The sequence below is a fragment of the Aquila chrysaetos genome, chromosome 9 (assembly GCF_900496995.4).
Source record: "Aquila chrysaetos chrysaetos chromosome 9, bAquChr1.4, whole genome shotgun sequence".
NCBI classification, from domain to species: Eukaryota; Metazoa; Chordata; class Aves; order Accipitriformes; family Accipitridae; genus Aquila; species Aquila chrysaetos.
Window position 1 is genome coordinate 45,197,539 of NC_044012.1, and position 18,886 is coordinate 45,216,424.

The window sequence follows — 18,886 nt, forward strand, 5'->3', positions numbered from 1 at the left end:
CTCTGTTTCTGTCCCTAGCTATAGCGGTCTGAGTTTTAATTTGTCATAATGCAGGCTCTACCAGTTCTAAAGACATCTGGAAGAGCTCATCTGAAAGCTGATTTGAGGAGACATGGGCAGAAAATCTTTCATTGGACTTTTCTCCCTTCTTATTTTGAAAATGGCATGAACATCCATAGAGACCTTCCTTCAACAGAAATCATAGAGCTTGGGAGTGTTCTATTCTTCCACATGACAATTTTAATTAAGGATTATTTTTGTTGTACATAAAGCTGATGTGTTAGAAAGAATAACTACGTGACTTGCCATAGTGCTGTTGGAGCCCACACTAGCACGTGATGTCCCTGAGTACGCTGAAAGGACAGCGTAGAAGGCTGGATGAGGCATTGTCTGGGAGGATGAGTAAATGAACCCAGGTATCTCTGGGTGCATTCACACAGAGGGAAGAGCTGAAAGCTGAAGTGAACCATTCCATTAACACGTTCTCTGTGTTACTCTGTCCTGTTGCTGTTCAGTCTCATTGGTCTTGTTCTGTGTTGGACAGTTCTAGATTTGTCTGGCAAGCTGCGAAAACAGAGAAGGGTATAGTGTGGCAACAGGCCAAATTTGAGTGCTCTGTTTGAGTTCCTGATTGTCAAGCCAAATGGCAGCTCCTCACCTAAAATTAGTGGAAGGTGTAACTGATTAGCATTTCTAAAAACTAGGTGTGTTTGTCAAATGACTCCTACTACAGCTGCATTCAGAACTTGCTGCATTGGCTCTCAATGATCACACTGGATTGTGTGGTCTGAAGATCAAAATACGTTTGTACTCAAGCTGCAAACATCTTATGCTGTAGAGTCGTAAGTTATCAAAAGATCTGAGGATTCAGTGGTGCCACAGTACAGATCTTTTCTAAAAAAGCATCACTTCCCACAGGGAGATATTAGGATAATAGGTCCAAACGTTTGGCTTTTTCATAAGGGACTAAATAGCAGTCAATTAGAAAACCAAACAATAGATCTCATGCAGCACATCTTAGGTCAGAATTTCCCATATTGCCAGTGACATTGCTACTAAGGATAATTAGGCTTGAAAATTTTACCTACTGCTTGGGCTCTGAAAGTGCTGCATGAATTTAATGAATCAAAATGCAGGTTGAATGATTCAATAAATCAACTTGTAGGTTGAAAAAGTGTAACAACTAATTTAGGAAGTGATCTGTAATTGTATTCTTAAAGGATTGAAGAAAATAAGTCTAACTTGCATTTTAGAATCATACAACCATAGAACAGCCCAGGTTGGAAGGGACCTCAAAGATCATCTGGTCCAGCCTCTTGTGGGAAAGGGAGCCTAGATGAGATGATTTAGTACCCTGTCCCTGTCATGTCTTGAAAACCTCCAGCGATGGGGACTCCACCACATCCCTGGGGAGGTTGTTCCAGTGATTGATTGTTCTTACTCTAAAAAATTTCTTTCTTATATTGAGATGAAACCTCTCTCAGTGCAACTTGTACCTGCTGCCCCTTGTCTTTTCCATGTGGGTCCTTGTGAAGAGAGAGCCTTCATCCTTTTTGTAGCTGCCCTTTAAGTACTGGAATACTGTGATGAGATTCCCCCCGAGCCCTCTGCTCTCCAGGAAGAAGAGACTTAGCTCCTTTAGTCTTTTCTCATAGGACAGGTTCTCCTTTCCTTTGATCATCTTCTCCTTTGGACCCTGTCCAGTCTGTCTGTGTCTTTCTTGAATTGAGGAGACCACAACTGAACACACTACTCCAGCTGTGGCCTGACCAGCGCTGAGTAGAGTGGGATGATCACATCTCTATCTCTGTAGTAATGCCCCTGTGGATGCAGCCTGGGATCCCGTTTGCCTTCATTGCTGCAGTGGCACACTGCTGACTCGTGTTCAGCTTGTTGTCCACCAGGACTGGCAGGTCCCTTTCAGCAAGGCTGCTCTCCAGCCACACAGATCCCAGCATGTACTGGGCTCTTTGGTTATTTCATCCCAGGTGCAGGACCTTGCCCTTCCCTTCAACTTCATACAGTTCTTGCTTGCCCACTTTTCCAGCCTGTCCAGGTCTCTCTTTAAGATGGCTCTCCCTTCCGATGCGTCCAGCTCACCACCATCAGCAAACCTGGTGAGCGTGCTTTTGATCCCGTCATCCAGATCCCTTATGAAGATGTTGAACAGCATGGGGCACGACATGATCCCTGGGGGACCCCCCTTGTGACAGGCTGCCAGCTGGAGTAAAAACCATTGAGGATCACCCTCTGAGCGCGACCTGGGAGCCAGTTCCCTACCCACCTTGCATACCACCCAACCGGTCTGTGTCTTGCCAGTTTGTCCAGGAAAAGGCTGTGGGAAACAGTGTCCAATGCTTTGCTGAAGCCCGGCTAACCAACATCCACGGCTCTCTCCATGTGGACAGGAAGTGCTGCCTTGTAGAAGGTGACCAGGTCAGTCAAGTGTGACTTGCCTGTGGTAGATCCATGCTGGCTTATCCCAATCACCTGCTTCATTTGGCTTGCAATACTTTTTAAGAGGATTCGTTCATTGCTTTGCCAGGGATTGAAGTAAAGGTATCAGTTCTTGCAAAATGCTGTTGATCCAAGGCTCACAATGGTGAGGAACAACATTTAAATGTAACTGGGGTTCTAGCACTTACTTTAAAGTGTGTGTACACACTTTTGTGTGTAGGCAGTGACACTTAGGGAACCACTCTCGAGGGGAGTGGTCTACATATTTCTCAGGAGAAAATCTCTTTAACCTTCTAGCACATTGACATTTCCTCTTGTCGTGGTTTAACCCCAGCCAGCAACTAAGCACCACGCAGCCGCTCACTCACTTCCCCCTCCCACCCAGTGGGATGGGGGAGAAAATCAGGAAAAGACGTAAAACTCGTGGGTTGAGATACGAACGGTTTAATAGAACAAAAAAGAAGAAACTAATAATGATAACGATAACACTAATAAAATGACAATAGTAATAATAAAAGGATTAGAATATACAAGTGATGCACAATGCAATTGCTCACCACCCGCCAATCGACGCCCAGTTAGTCCCTGAGCGGTGATTTCCTTGCCCCCACTCCCCCCAGTTTATATACTAGATGTGATGTCACATGGTATGGAATACCGCGTTGGCCACCTTGGGTCAGCTGTCCTGGCTGTGTCCCGTCCCAACTTCTTGTGTCCCTCCAGCTTTCTCGCTGTCTGGGCAGCAGAAGCTGAAAAATCCTTGACTTCCGACTAAGTTAGTAGTAATAATAGTAATAATTAACAACGAATAGTTGTTGCTATTACTTAGCAACAACTGAAAACATCGGTGTTATCAGCATTCTTCTCATACCTAACTCAAAAACCTAGCACTATACCAGCTACTAGGAAGACAATTAACTCAATCCCAGCTGAAACCAGGACACCTCTCAAGTTGACAGATTTTTGAAATAAATCACAATAACTTACATCAAACTGATTTGTCAATCGCTAGCTGTGTTCAGCCATTTCCCTCAGGTGCCTGAGTGTCTTGTGCTTGTTATGGTGATGAAAGACCCCACAGCTTCTCCCCTGTTCCCCTGTCCCACTGAAAGCTTGACTGGAAGCAATTTGGTTTAGGCTGATTTCTCCCAGGTAGTAAATTAGATACTTTGGCTCTGGAATATTTTTAGAGGATGCTGTAGAGTCCCCTGCAAGTACTCTACCTAATGTGAATATAGCAGATGAATTTATGGAGAAGGCAGGAAGGATAATTTTCTGTGATCAGGTTGGGACCTTCTTAGTGTATTCTCAACTGGAGAACTTGGAAATATGAGAGGACTGTCCTCAAAGAGTGAAGCCAGATCTGACTTTAGTGGCTTTCTGACCCATAGCAGGGGAGTGGGGAGGTATGGCTTGTGACCCATAGCAGGGGAGCAGGCTGCTGCCTGCGGGGATGTCGGCGATGTGTTGTGTGTCAGCCAGCTTGTGTGCTGTAACAGCCTGTCTGTCGTTCAGGAGGATTCTCTGTTGCTGTCTTGGATGACTAACAGTCAGGAATTAGAGCGCTCTGTCCCTCAGTTCTTCATTCCAGGCGTCTGATGTTTTTTATTAGGAAACTTTTTATCTGTGCCCTTGATTCCTTTTCTTGGGCTCTGAAGATCAGTCTTCCACTTTGAGTGAATTCCTTTGGATTGTTTTTTCTCTCTTCTGTTTGGAATAGATCACATCACCCCCCTTTTTGTTGCCAGGGAGTTTGGTTTTTTTTAAAGCCAGTAACTCTGAGACATGACGAAACGAAAACATTGTGACTAAAATAGCCTTAAGTGAAACTCCATCCAGAGCCTTAACTCAAAAAAGCTGGAAAAAAAGTAATTTGTACCTTGATTCTTGGGAGGAGGTAAAGGTTAAATCTCTCCCAAAGACAGCAAGCCTGGAGCAGAGAGAGATGCTCCCTCACTCCCCTCTGCTTGGCATCATCTTTGTCCCTCTGCTCAGAAAGAAGAATCTTTATAGGGTGGTTTTGGACATCCAGCATTGAGTGATAGACCATATGGTCACCTTTTCTGAGAAAGGAAATGCTTTGGACAATTAGCCTTTTTAGGCTTCTCAAAGTTTTCTTAAAAATAGTTGTTGATACAACTTTTTGTATAGTAAAAGGGTTCCAGTAGCCTCCTCTTCTTAGAATATCCACTTTTCTGACCAGGCCTTAAAACTAACACAGTAATAGTAATATTAATAGTAATAATAATAATATCATCATCATCAATATCCTTATCCAGATCTCAAATGTGAGATAATCTAATGTTTTCTTTGTTTGGCTAGAAAATACTATAGTAGGCTGAAGGAAAGGAAGAGGTACTTTCATCCAGTCAAAAGTTGGTTTTGAAATAGTTGCGGACGTCCCTTATGAACATACTGAATTGAGGCAGCAAGGTGCTTGCACAGTTTTTCTCCTGTATTTTCACCTTGTAAATTGTGGCTTTAAATCTGTATGTCATTTCAACAGAAAATGGCATTCTGACACGCAGCTCAGTGATTTTGTGTTATACCAATGGTGTTAGTACTAAACATCTTACTGTAAAAACTCACTGTCAGTACTAGTGGACCCGGCTAAGTCTTCTGTATGCTTAAATCCAGCTTGTCCACGGGCTCAGCCTCCATGTAGCTGATGGGGTGAGTGATGTCCTGTGCTCCCTCACAGCTTGTATACGCATTTGAGGGCTGTAATTGTTGTTAGCCTTCCTGTTAAGGCACTTTGTGTTCCTTGTCTCTGGAATTGCATTTCTCCAAGTAAACTCTATGGTGAAATGATTGCTATCTCTTGGGGGAAGGGAGAGGAATTGTTCTGTCCTATGGATGATGTTAAAAGGCTTTATCCCTCGAACAATAGAAAGACTTGAACTAAAAATGACAGACCCTCTCAGCTGTTCAGCCATCACGTCCTTTCATTTTGTCCTGTGCTAATAAAATACTCTGTTAATTGCTGCGGTACTTGCTCATACTGCCTTTTCACCCACAGCTGTCCTGCTGTCAGTAGTCCAGCAATCTGCTGCGAAAATTAGCTTTTGTCTTACTAGTGCATTAATTAATCATAGCATTCAGTTCAACGCCATGAAGAAAAAGTAATGTTTATCCCGAATTCAGGACCTTTTTATAGTACTGACTTATGCTCCAGTGCCAGCGGTTTTGAATCTGTGGTGTCAGCAGTACATGCAGCACAGCAGAGCTGCAGCGTCCCAGGCTGTGTTTTGGTTTATGAGCACGTTGGTAATTGTGGTGGACACAACAGATCATCCTGTGGATGTTTTTTGGTAAAAAGAAGCGTTTTTGTGCAGTGTGCACGGGGCACTGGGCTAGTCTGTGTTTTGGGTTTGTGTAGTGGGGTTCTGGTAGCAGGGGAGGGGGCCGCAGGGCCGGCTCCTGTGAGAAGCTGCTAGAACCTTCCCCGGCTCCAAGCTGGACCCGCCTCTGGCCCAGGCCGAGCCCCTCAGCGACGGTGGTAACACCTGTGGGAGAACAGATTTAAGAGGGGAACCTGCAGCTGCGAGGGGAGTGGGGTGTGAGGGCTGGAGCAGGGGCTGAGTGCGGAGTCCTCCGACCCCTGTTGCCCTGCGCCGCCGGCGGGAGGAGGTGGAGAGAACCGGGAGTGGAGGCGGGAAGGACGGAGGGCTGGGGAGGGGAAGGTGTTCTCAGGTTTCGTTTTACTTCCTCAGATCCTTGTTTTGAGTTGGTTGTTAGTAAATGAAATTGATTTTGTTTCTTCCCCAAGCTGAGCCTGTCCTGTGACCGTCAGTGGGGAGTGATCCCTCCCCGTCCTTATTTCGACACATGAGGTCCTTATCTTCTTTCTTTTCTCTCCTTTCTGATTCTCCTCCCCATCCTGCGGGGGGGGGGGGGGGGGGGGGGGGGCGCAGTGAGCGAGTGGCCTCCTGGTGCTTTGTTGCCGGCTGGGCTGAAACCACGGGAGCCTCAAACTTAAAACTCTTTTTGTCAGCATAATGGCACCGGTACAAAGCTTTTGATAATGTAAATGCCATCGAGCAATGTGTATCTTACGGGGCTGTATGGTAGAGCTTCAGGATGAGACTTTGGCTTGGGCTTCTGGCCTCTTCCATACTATAGTCTTTCTGCGTGACTTACAGTGGTGAGTAAGTTTATCTAAAAGATATGTGTGTGTGTCTTTATATTAAAATAAACTTTTTTTGTTCCCGGTCTCTCGTTCCAGACGAAGCTGCCAGTGTTATTCAATTTGGTAAATCAGCCAAGCGATCACCTGAGTCAACTCAAATTGGGCAGTATGGGAACGGCTTGAAATCGTAGGTATAACAAAAGCCAGCCTCCTGAGATTATGGAGGTTAGAGTTCAGTTAGTAAATGTATTTTTTGCTTGGAGGTGTATATCTTGTTTTCTAGGAGAAAAAAAATAAATTAAGAAATCTAAATAAAGATACCATGGTTTGGTAGACAGGAGCTCAATGAACATCTGCTGTAGTTCGTCAGTGGCAGAGAAGTCTGTTCAAAGCTGATGACAGTGTTTTGCCATTACATTTGCATGATGCACAGGATACAGATCAGAGCTGGGGGGAGGGAGGAGCAGGAAACAAAACCTTAATATGCCTTTGACAGACAGATAGTAAAATTGGAGCAAAACAGCGCTGCAGCCTCTCCCTAGGCAAGTTGTCTGGTGCAAGTCAGATGGACTTAAATCTTTTCTTTTTTTCTTAAATCAGACAAATGCATGGAGGAGAAGGGGAGTGATGGAAGGAATAAGAGGAGGAGTGGGATTAAGTGGCAGAGGAACAGAGGTGGGAAGGAAATCTTACTGGTTGGAGGGGATTTGCTAGGAAGGAGAAAGGTGTTTGCTGTGCTGAACTGATGTCTTTGGGAAAGTTAGAGGGCTTTTATGGCTTACTCTGATCGGCTGTTCTGCTTTATGCTGTTCCATGTGGCTTGATTATTTATATGCATCCTAGTGGGGAAATCTGTGGGACTCTATAATCTGGGAGGAAAGAAAAAAAGGGGGTTTAAGGGATCTTGAGATACTATTGATCCAGCTACACTGCAGGACAGATCCCAGATCCTGCCTGTGCACTTCCAGGACAGATCTCTGTCCTGTTCTTAACCTTGAGTAAGAAGCATACTATATTACAGCTGAGAAATGCAGACTGAAGCCTGAAGATGCAAATGGTGGGCTTTGGTATTGCATTAAGTCAATCTAAAGAGAAATAAACTGACAGAACACTAATCCTTCTTTTGATGCAATGTTAATTGCTCTCTCTTAAAGTTTTTTGGATGAGTTGCATAATAGGGGAAAGGAGAAGATGGGGAAAGCACTATTGGGGATAGGAGAGTGGGGAGGAAGATGAGACTGTCCCTTTTTGTGACAACTAGCTGCTAAGTTGCATTAGCTGAAGTGTCAGTGAGTCTTTCAAGTTAGACATTAGGAAATAAATTGTCTGTCTCCCAGAAACTTGTCTGCTGCTATTCATTCTGTGTACAGGGAAATGAAGCGTGCATTCGCTTTCTTACTTACGTTTCTGCTTGTATATTTGAAGGTTATTGTCACATCTGACCTTTGTCATCTTTTTTTAGATTTAAAAAAAAATTTTTTTTCTTTTTAAACTTTCTACATAGTATGAACCTGGAAAGCCATACTGTACTTATGCACCTTTTAATTGTGACTAGTGTTAAATGTTTTGAAACATTATGAAAATGTCCATACTGAGATGCCTTTTGAAAGGAATGATAAGTTTAGAGAGAAATGGTAGTTGCTGTTTAAGCCCTTCTTCTGCCTTACCTGGTTTTGGCATCTGATAATTGAACAAAATGGGAAGAAAACTCAGTAATGTGGTCTGCTTTCTAGAAGGTGTTGTGCATCAGGTGTAACATGCAGCCTGAAATCTGTCTCCAGGGGTTCCATGCGGATTGGGAAGGATTTTATCCTGTTCACGAAGAAAGACAACACCATGACTTGCCTCCTCTTGTCACGGACATTCCATGAGGAAGAAGGCATCGATGAGGTTTGCATGTACTTTGTTGTAATGAACTAATATGGTGAATGCTGTCTCGTCTCATCTGAACTTCCCTAGCTGTCACAGGAGAAGAGTCTGTGTCAGTGTTGGTTGCCACTCTGGTTGGATCAGTGTATGGTTTTCTCTTGGTGATACACTTGTAGGGGTTCTGCAAATTCATCAAAGATTTTTTTTCCTTTTGGTTTTAATTCTGTTTGAGAGGTCTCTGTAAACTACAGCAAGCTTGAAGGGCTTGTTTCAATCGCTTGAAGTTGCTTATGCTGAGTGCAGGACATGCCCAGGCTTCTTGTATTTTCCTTTTCCCACAAAATTTGAGTTTGAGATATATTTAAATTTATTGTTCTGATTTGATTTTCTGTGGAGAATTAAAGGTGTGATTGAAGTTGCTACCTGCAGGTCATAAAATCCAGACACATCCCTTCCTTTGGATCTTTTTTTTTTTCCCTTAATAAAAAATGAACATGGTTCTACCTATTGAAAACTTGTATATCTTAATGGATAATTCGGGCATTATTGTTCTGTATCTAGACTCTTAATATGGAAGTATTTTTGTGCTCAAGCACAAGTATTTTCCAGGCAAGGCCAATAATGAGAATTTTTAAATTTGCACTGGGATGGTATCTAAGAAAGTGTCCTGGTTTCGGCTGGGGTAGAGTTAATTTTCTTAGTGGCTGGTACAGTGTGTTTTGGATTTCATGTGAGAATAATATTGATAACACACTGATGTTCTCGTTGTTGCTAAGTAGTGCTTATCCTAAGTTCAGGATTTTTCAGTTTCCCATGCTCTGCCAGCAAGCAGATGTACAAGAAGCTGGGAGTGAGCATAGCTGGGGCAGCTGACCCGAACTAGCCAAATATTCCATACCATAGAACATAATGCTCAGTATATAAACTGGGGGGAGTTGGCCAGGAGGGGTGGATCACTCCTGTCCTTGATAGGCAGCTGCAGTCTATAATTCTATCTGTGTTTTTGTTCTAAATGACAGAAAACACTAATAACCTTGCTAGAATCCTATAAAAATAATAAAGAGTGAGATCGGGATAAATATGAGTGAAGGATATTTGAGTTCAAGAGAGACCTTAAGCATAAAGGTTGACATTTTTAAAGAAGCCAAGTTTGGGTGGGTTTTTAGTTTTATGGAAGTTGTTACAAGAGGAGGGGAAAAAAGACACTGAGTGTGTGAGTAGCCAGTACCATACAGGTTACTTGGGAATGGTTCAGTCTAAGGCTAGGTGTTGTACGAAGACAACTCGGAGGCTGGCAAAGAGCGGTCCTTGAGCGTTTGACAGATGTGCAAACCACTGAAAAGCTAGGAAGGACTCTTGCAGTGACTTAGGGGGCTGTCAGAAGGGGTAAGCTGCTTGGCCGTGATCTGCAGAAGGGGCTGACTGGAGTGGCTGCAAGCCTGAGTTGGTCTTGGTACGATGTCATTTGCAGGTCATTGTTCCCCTGCCCACCTGGAACGCACGAAGCTGGGAGCCTGTGACTGACAACATGGAGAAGTTTTCTATTGAGACGGAGCTAATTTACAAGTATTCCCCTTTCAAATCAGAACAGGAAGTGATGGAGCAGTTTAATAAGATCCGTGGTGAGAAAGGTATGTATAGACAGTGCTGGTCACGGGCAAGGAATTTGGGGTTTGACGGGGATTCACCTGATGAACTTGTTACTTGCTCAGGCACCCTTGTGATCATCTTTAACCTCAAACTAATGGATAATGGAGAGCCAGAGCTGGATGTGACTTCTGACCCCCAAGACATTCAGATGGCAGAAACACCCCCAGAGGGCACGTAAGTGTGACAGGTGTTACAGGCCCTTGGGCTCTGATCAAATTATGTGTAGGGTTTGGCTATATAGTCTGTGTGTGTGTGTTTTTAAAAAGCTTCTCTTTCTATGGTGAATTGGAGAGTTTAGAAGATCTGTAGTTTGTTCTTCAGCAATTTGGAGTTCATGCGTGTAAACGGCCTGCAGGCGTGACGGTTGTGTGTTTGGTGTGGTTGCCTGCACTGGCTTATCTCAGTTTAGTCAAAGCAGCAAACTCGATGCCCTTCTTCAGGCACCTTAAAACAAAGGAGCCCTAAGTTATAGGTTTAATTTTCTACACTCATCAAAGATGTGTTTGTCAGAATGACAGCTGGTTGTGAGCCTGTGCTGCTCTCAAACTGATCTTTAGTTTTGTGATTAAATGAACCCTGGCAAAATGTGAGGCGCTGTGCAGGTCAGCCTCCAGGAGCGAATGGTACGGGTGGGTGCAGGTGGGGCATATCACCACATCTTTCTGGGAGCAGGGGCAGCTCCTGGACTTCCCTGCAGAGGAGGAAGAAGGATGTGCTCAGAGGGCAGCTGGAGGAGCAGAGGGCCCTGTTCAGGGAGAGCTGAGTGTTTGCCGAGTTGTTCACTTGTAGCCTGAAAAGGAAAAACTGAGCTGAACTGAGCCAAATACTTGATGAAATCTCAGAGCTCCATGGGCATACCTAGCAAGCTTTACCTTTTTTATGAGATTACATGCTTCTTCCCTGAAGTGCTTGAATTTCCCATAGAAATACAGTTTCAAACACTGTAAACCTAGCTATTTCTGTATGTGTTAGCTTGATGTTATTGAGTACTCAGGTGCAGCAAACTCCTTGGGGACCTCCGGTGATCTAATATGCTTCTCAGTTTCTTTAATGCCTGCTGGTCAGTTTTCATGATTACCACTGATCACTGGAAGGAGCTTCCTCCTCCTGACCTTGTGATACCATTTCTGCATGTGATCAGTGCAGTTTCGGTCAGAGCATACTACTGACTAACCAAAGGGTAAGCGAACGCACTAGCAAGTGGGGCACACACTTAGTGTTAAATGGTCCAGTTTATAGGTTTGACCTTTATTATCCAGCTGTATTCAAAACATCCTTTTCAAGCTACAGTAATGTGCGCATCAGTGTTTTGTAACAGTATTTAAAATGTACAGCTCAATAGAAAATCTGCAGAAGTTGTAGGTAGAAAAAATTTAAAACAAAAGCCTCAATGTAGCTGTATGGTAATTAAAGTAGAAAGGCCTTTTCTTTTACCTAGCTTTCTTGCTGAAGGTTGTCTCTTTGGCATATTTTGAAGTAGATGGCTATGAGGTGAGATGGTAACAGTTACAGTTCATGAGGTGTGAATTCTGTTATAGGTGCTTAAAATACACTAGGGGTAGTGCAGAGCAGCATGGGGAGGTGATTCTGTTGGTCACTTGGCTCTTGAGTAGCAGTTTATTGGGAAATGAGAATCTTACAAGTTTTGTCTATGGAGAAACTTGTTCATTAGGTTTGGATAGAGAAGGAGGTTCTGTGACAGTAGTATGTCATGGCTCTTAATTGGAGGGGAATGAAGGGGAAAAAAACACGAAGGAAAGAGGAAGCAGAGTGCAGACTGAAAGAGACTCCAAGATGAGCACTCTGAGTAAAGAGACACTGATCACTCAGGGGGTGAATCAATGGAGTCATCTTTGGGCTATGTGGACCAGACTGGGAGAATGTCTGCTGGTAGTCCTATGAAGAAACAAACTGCTCAGTCTCTGTAAGCATCCCTCTCTTGCAGAAAGCCTGAGCGCCGGTCCTTCCGTGCCTATGCTGCTGTGCTTTATATTGATCCCAGAATGAGGATCTTCATAAATGGACACAAAGTACAAACCAAACGACTTTCATGCTGCCTGTACAAGCCAAGGTAAGTGTTGGACCCAAAGTCTGCAGATGTGTGGGACCTTTTGGAGTTTCTTTACAGAAAAGGTTTAGCATTTTTTTCTCCAGCTGTATTCTGCATAATTCCATGTTAAAGCCACAGAAACAGATCGTAAGAGAATGGGATGTGGTATTGACGTCATGGAAAAAGAGGCAGATAGTGGAAAATCTGATGCCTTTGAAAATTGCACGAGTAATTTGTGCAATTTGGCTCCCCTTCAGAGCAAACAAAGAAATGAAGATACTGATTGTTCAAAATGCCATATCCATACAAAACTGTTGGGTAACTTTTTTTTTTTAAGTAAGACAAGGAAATACATATGATGGATGTTAGAATTATAACTGAAAAGAAACTAGATTGAGCACTTTGAAACAGTTGCTTTGAAAATTAAATTTTATATGTAGCTGATCTAGGTTTGAAGAGAGATTGGGAAATAACTTTCCCTATCTTCCTTTTAAATTCCCTCAAACAAAAAATTTGGAAGTGAGCTGAGGTGTGCTGCCAGTTGGTTTAATAGGGACTGGAAAAGGTTATAAGGATGGGAGGGGAAAGGAAAACATGTATTTAAGTCTGCTTGAGGCAATAGTGTTCTTCTGTCCCTGGGAGCACACAGGCTGCATTCTAGATAACTTAACATGATTTGTCTTAATAAAATAGTAGTAATTTCATAGAGTATTTGTCGATTGTTTTAATGTAGCATTTCAGATTGCAGTAGTGTTTCAATAGTATGGGCCCACTATCAACCTGTTAGGTACTTTTACTAACTGTAATCTGATGTCACACCACTGATTGCTTCCCTAAGAGCCTGGCCAGTTTTCAACTCAGCATGGTCTGGCTGTCAAGCTCGTACTTCCTCAGCTTCTTAAATGAAAATGTGTGAAATGGTATCAGAAACTTGACCGAAGTCAGGGGATATTACAGCCACTGCTCTCCCCTTGTTAACTAAGCCAGTTGTTTCATTGTAAAAGGCAGTCAGTAGATGCAGCTTGAACTGCCACTGTAAATCCTGGTTTGCTGGGTAGAGAATCTCTGAATTTCTGACTGCGTTTTACCTACATGTGAGTGCCATGTGCTGCTTCCTCTGGTGCTGCAGTCCAACGAAAGTACTCTAGAGAGAAAGCAGAGGAGGAGGGTACAGGTTTTTATCTCATCAGAGACCAGATTCTTGCAAGACTCAAAGACAGGATGCCATCATTATGGGAGGGTGCTAGCATTGTCATGACAATATAACATGGACCATTTCACCCCAGATGTTCATCTGCTTCAGTAGCTTCTTCTTCAAGTGGTCAGTAGTTGATGCCTGAGGAGGGATATGAAAATTTTGTTCTACGCCTTAGGACTGTTTTCTGTCGAAAAGAGACTGTGTTTTTAGACAATTTAGACAGCAGCTCTTCTGGGTCCCTATCACCAATTCTGTATCTGCTTTTCATTGTTTTTGGGGAATAGTTGTAGCTGTAGAAGGGGAAATTCAAATTAACTGCTCAGCCATGGTAATTTGTGATCAAGGAATGATCTGGCATGGAGGACAAGAAGGCCGAACCACAGAATGGGTTACACTGGCTGATGAGATAAGAAATGCTGCGGTATTGTCTCATAACAATGGTGTAATGCCAAGTGCTCAGGGGCCAATTGTGGTAAACAGAGCTGGTGCTGGGGGATGAACCCAACACTGGGCTAAGGTTTCCCATGCTGACACTCACGGGATCGGTCCTGGTGCAGGTGTATCTAACAAATCTGCTTGTGCCGCATCTTTGCAGACTCCTTGTAGATCAGCTTATGGTGGTAGGCCAATAAAAATTCCCCAACACTGTAAAGACATTTACATTTAAAATCCCCGCTCCTGCAGCAGTGTAGTAAAGACTGTGCAAACAAGGCCTTCCTGTAGAGCACAGTGTAGATCTTCTTGGACTTGGGGCAATTATCGTAGCCTTACCAGGTCTTCCTGGAGAGTGTCCAGACTGCTTTCTTCTGATCTCAGACTCCTGACCCCAGGTTTGGGCTCCAGTAGCTGTGTGGCCATTACGATGAGCCATCAAAGTCTTCACTGTGGGTTCTGAGAGCCAGCACAGCCCTTGGGGTAGGTGCCCACACTGTGTCCTGGACAGGTTGTGGAAACTCAATCTTTTACCTTCAGACACCTGAGCAGAGCTTAGTCTGCCCTGAGTGACTCTTTCCTGAGGGAAAACCAGTAAATCAGTCCATTCTGAGAGTGGAGTTATTGTGCTTTTGCAGCTGTAGGTGATTTTTTTTCTTTTTTTCTCCCTGAACCTGCTGAAAAGGGTTGCTTATGCCCTGGATTTTCCTTTTAGAGTTGGAGCCAGAGCTCATGCATCCCCATTTAGCTACTGGGCTTTGCATGCTCTGCAGGTTAATTCTACTCCCCTGCACTTGTACAGGGACTCCAGTTGGTATAGGGGCACACGGGGGAAGTGTACCACCATTAAGGTGTTCCTTTAGAGGACAGTTGATGCGGCAGCAGTGCTCAGCTTTTTAGCATAGCTGTTTTTTGCAGAGCCTCAGTAGCTTAGGCCAGGTAACTGTTGAACTTTCCTGGTCCAGCAAAGGGATGGGTAACAGGCAGTGAAGGTTCTCCTGTCCTACAGCCCAAGTAGATGGTGTGCTGCATGTGGTATGTACTTAGGGGCTTTTTGTTAGTGTTTGGGGAAGTATCGTGATGCCTGAGCCTAAACAGGTTTTAATTTTGTTCATATCATCCTGATAAAGGCCAGTGAACTATTGTAAGGAAATGCCATTCATCTGTCAGTATGGAGACACCTCTGTCCATCTATATGGTTGGTTTTATAAGAAAGTCTGTTACAAACCAGCCTGGCATGCAAAGGGCAGGTCATTACTTGATGGTGAGCTGACAAATGACTCCTGATTGTGGTCTCTTTACATACTTCTTGGCAAACTTTGGGCCAGCTGTCTTTCTGTTCAAAGTGATGCTCTCATGCCTTATGTTGGACATTGGTAGGTACAGCCATTGGCTTGTTTCTATGCCCTCTGCTCTGCTTTCAAGATCTGCTCGGGAAGGTTGCCTTCAGGAGGTGGTGGATCGCCTCCTACAGTAGGGCTGTAAGTCAGATTGCCTTCATCTCTGAAGGAAAAGCTTGTACAGTGGCTTGTCTGCAGGTTAGTGTGTTGGTGTTAGAGAACAAAGAATGGAAATCCATTGTGGACTTTAGGATACTTAAGTGCCTTTTCTGAAAATTGAGGTTTTGCTGCTGTTGCGCTGTTCTTCATCAGGAATAAAAGCTTGTCTCCTGAGTGGGGCACTTGTTTTTGGTTTGTCATCTGCCTTTTCTGGAAGCTGTGGTTCTATGGGTGAGGCTTCTCCGTAACTTCCTGGAGCCTGTAACATCCCGGTGGTAGGGGCAGGCTGGTTTTGTGCAGATCCTTCACCAGTGTTTGCAGGTGTGATACCACAGTACCAGCCTCCCTGGGAAGGGCTTGTGTCTCCTGAAGGATTGCTTCCATCTGTTGCCTCCTGCAGTAACTGTTTGACCATGTTTAGCAGTGTGGGCTGAGAAGATAGCCAGGCCACATGCAAGGGTGTCCCTTCACAAGGGCACTCCAAGGCAGTCGTAATGAACGTCTTGAAGCTGGGAAAGTCCTGCAGACTTCTTGTCTGTCTGACCTATTTCCGTACATCTTTGCTAGTTACACTATTCCAGACCACTTGACTAGGGGCTTTCCTGGCTGTGACTGAAGCCATCTGGTGTTGGAAAAGAAAATGAAACAGGAGGGCTGGCATGGTGATGGCTCAATGTGCCTGTCTGGGACACCCTGCAATTGCTGACACTGTACCCTGTTGCAAAGGGGATGCTGTCCCTAAGGTCCTCTTCAGGTACTGCCCTGCCTCATGAGCTGGGCATGTTGAGATAATACAGCTTCACCCTGCCTCTCCTTCCCGCCCCCCCCGCCCCCCCCCCCCCCCCCCCCCAGGAAAGTCAGGCGGGATGTGGATGAGGTAATTTAATTATGCCAACATGTTGAAAGCAGTCTGGTTTTCAGAATGTGTTCTGTCTCTCAGCCCCAGGTAACTTTAATCACGCTTAAGTAGATTTGAGGAGGTGGCGCCACCAAAAACCTGACTCTGCATCTCCTAACATGGTTATTGGGTGATTTCTGGAAGAGTTAGCACCTGCTTGCTTTTTCCCCAGTGAGGAGATCCTTATAAAGAGCAGAAAATGAGTTTAGTAAATGCAGAAATGTATTTAAGTGGACTGTGCTTGTGGTGTCAATTTTCTGGATTTGGGAACAAGGAATTTCTGTTGGTGAGACTATTTCTGACATCAGTATCAACACCCATGTGTGCTCGCCCACAGAAACATACCTAAACGAAACTTTTCATCTGTGCAAAGTGATTTCTCATGGATCCTGATGGATTATCTGCCGTTTGGGGGGATCTTGTCTCTCATTGGGATCTAAATGTAGTTCCTCCTACGTTAATGAGTTAGTCAGTCAAGCCTTACGTCCTTATTTGTTTCCACCTCACTCTGAAATCAGCATTTCTAGTGACTTTTCTTTGGCTAAATCCTGGAGAGGTTTATTTGTTCATAAAAAGTTATTTGGGATGAGATTCTCCTCTCAATACATCCCAAACCTCGTGTCTTAAGGTGGTTTGAGCTTCTGCAGGCTCTGATCATCTTTCTCGGTGTCATCTCTTCCCTAATTACATGCCTCTGCACAGAGGTGACGCATACTCACGAGCTTCTGCCTCTTACACATGCCTGCCTCTTTCACTCTGCAGTAGTCAGTCAGATTGTGATCCACATTTGGCATGTTATGATACAGGGAAGGTGAAACAAGCCACTGCAACTCAAGCACGGTTTATAAGATTGTGAGTCAGATGTGTAGCATACAGAAATGTCCTGAAACTTTAGAGCTGAAACTTGAAGCTTTGTTCAGAGAGTTGGTCTGCCACTTAGAGGCTCTGAGCTAGCCCAGTGTGGAGATGGGCACTGCCAGACTGCACCTGTGGACAGCTGTTTGCAGGAGAAAGGAAGGGTTATTTATCTGTAATGGGAGGTTTTTGAAAAGCTTTCCATATGTATTCACTCCTTTCTGCTTCTGAAGACGTTATTCCTCTAAACCTTGGGATTTCCTCCAAGAATGTGGATATATTTCGCCCCCACTGGCTAATGCAAAAGGGGGTATTGTGGTTGCAGCTACTACTAAAGCATCTCTGACTTAAGTTTTTGCCTAACTGCATCCAAAAATGCACAGTTCCTGATATGTAGACCTCCTTCTCCATTTATTGAATCTATTGAGAGAGTAGAGTAACATGTGGAGACCTTATTCTCTCATACAGTGATGAAATCTTGGTTTGACCTTACTGCTGACTTTGCTGATTAATAAGTTTTGATCATCACAGGATGTACAAATATACTTCAAACCGTTTCAAGACCCGTGCAGAACAAGAGGTGAAGAAAGCAGAGCACATGGCGAGGATAGGTGAGTTTTCGGGGTATGCATGCATCCTGATTTTGCTGTAGTGAAGGAAAGAACAGAAAGAGGCTGCCTTGCTGGGTATGACCTGAAATTGCTCCGCTCTTGATCATTATGGTTGCTCAGGAAATTAGTTATTACAACGACTACAGATGACCCAGACTTACTTCCATGCGATGGAAGGAATGTACATTGTTCCCTAAGACCATTTCCCCTGGGGAATACATGTACAGAATAACCCTTGGAGTCACAGCTGTCTGGCCTTGCTCCATGAGAAGCCTGGCCACCTGTTATCCCACAGTTCTGCTCTCACCTTTTGCATATCATTAGCTTTTGGTTCTGTTCTTCTGCTCCTTCCCTGTTGAGGCAGTTGTTCAAAAAGTAGATTTTGATTCTGTCACTTGATGTAAAGTGATTCTGCGTATACAAGGGAGTCCTGGTTTGTTTCCTTTTAAATCCTGTAGTCCTCAGGAGAAGCCCAATTTGTCATTATTGGATGTTCATCATAGACATTATATAAGCATATAAATATAACATATCACTTCATTAAATTTGCACAAATTTAACATACAAAGCGGTCTCCCTAACCTCTGATGGAGAAATGCTGTAGTGAAGGAAGAATCCTGGAAGTTGTAAGACATGTTGACCTATATCTTCTGGTAGGTTTCATAAATAAACATCATAAATCAATCAGAGCCATGTGTCCTCTCTCCCTGTGTAAAAGCTGCTCTAGGCACATATGCGTGTGTGCGCAGGTCAGATACGCAAGTGACGGTGCCACGTTCAGCCTGTGCAGAGACATTAAGGGCAGCGTGATTTTGACCCTGCCCAAAGCAAAGCAGCAAAATGAAATTGTGTAAATTGTGATGTTCCTTATTCCTTCTTTACGAAGTACAACGTAACAAGATAGACTTGAAACTATGAAGTTTAAGCAGATATTATCCTGTGCCTCAATCCTCATAGATGAATTATTTTTTAGATTTAGATTGTTCAGCACACACTGGCATTGCTTTTCAAGAAGGTGCAAATAGCGTGATTTAGAGAGGCTTCTTTCTTGCAGCAGTCCATGAGGCCTTCATGATGTTTAAAAGGTGAGCTTTAGTGTCTTGACACTGAAGAATACTGCCATTCAGTGTCCTAGTGCTAAGAACAGATACCATTGGCACAGAAACATAAACTCATTTTCATCACCAAAGCTAGCCCGCCGCTTCTGGTGCTGAAATGGGTTTTGAAGAGGGCTTTGA

The 18,886-nt window shown here is 44.0% G+C and overlaps 1 protein-coding gene across 6 annotated transcripts in view; it reads left to right on the top strand.

The window, feature by feature from the left end:
* MORC2 (MORC family CW-type zinc finger 2) overlaps positions 1 to 18,886 on the top strand; it is a 62,803-nt gene that overhangs the window by 21,153 nt on the left and 22,764 nt on the right. For 5 of the 6 annotated variants that reach the window (XM_030024026.2, XM_041125781.1, XM_030024030.2 and 2 more), the window contains 6 exons: positions 6,683 to 6,773; positions 8,368 to 8,476; positions 9,927 to 10,086; positions 10,168 to 10,279; positions 12,051 to 12,176; positions 17,569 to 17,648. In XM_030024026.2, the coding sequence (XP_029879886.1) occupies positions 6,683 to 6,773; positions 8,368 to 8,476; positions 9,927 to 10,086; positions 10,168 to 10,279; positions 12,051 to 12,176; positions 17,569 to 17,648 (678 nt within the window). Of the gene's footprint in view, positions 1 to 6,682; positions 6,778 to 8,367; positions 8,477 to 9,926; positions 10,087 to 10,167; positions 10,280 to 12,050; positions 12,177 to 17,568; positions 17,649 to 18,886 lie in introns of all 6 variants that reach the window. The other variant, XM_030024029.2, reaches the window with a different exon arrangement.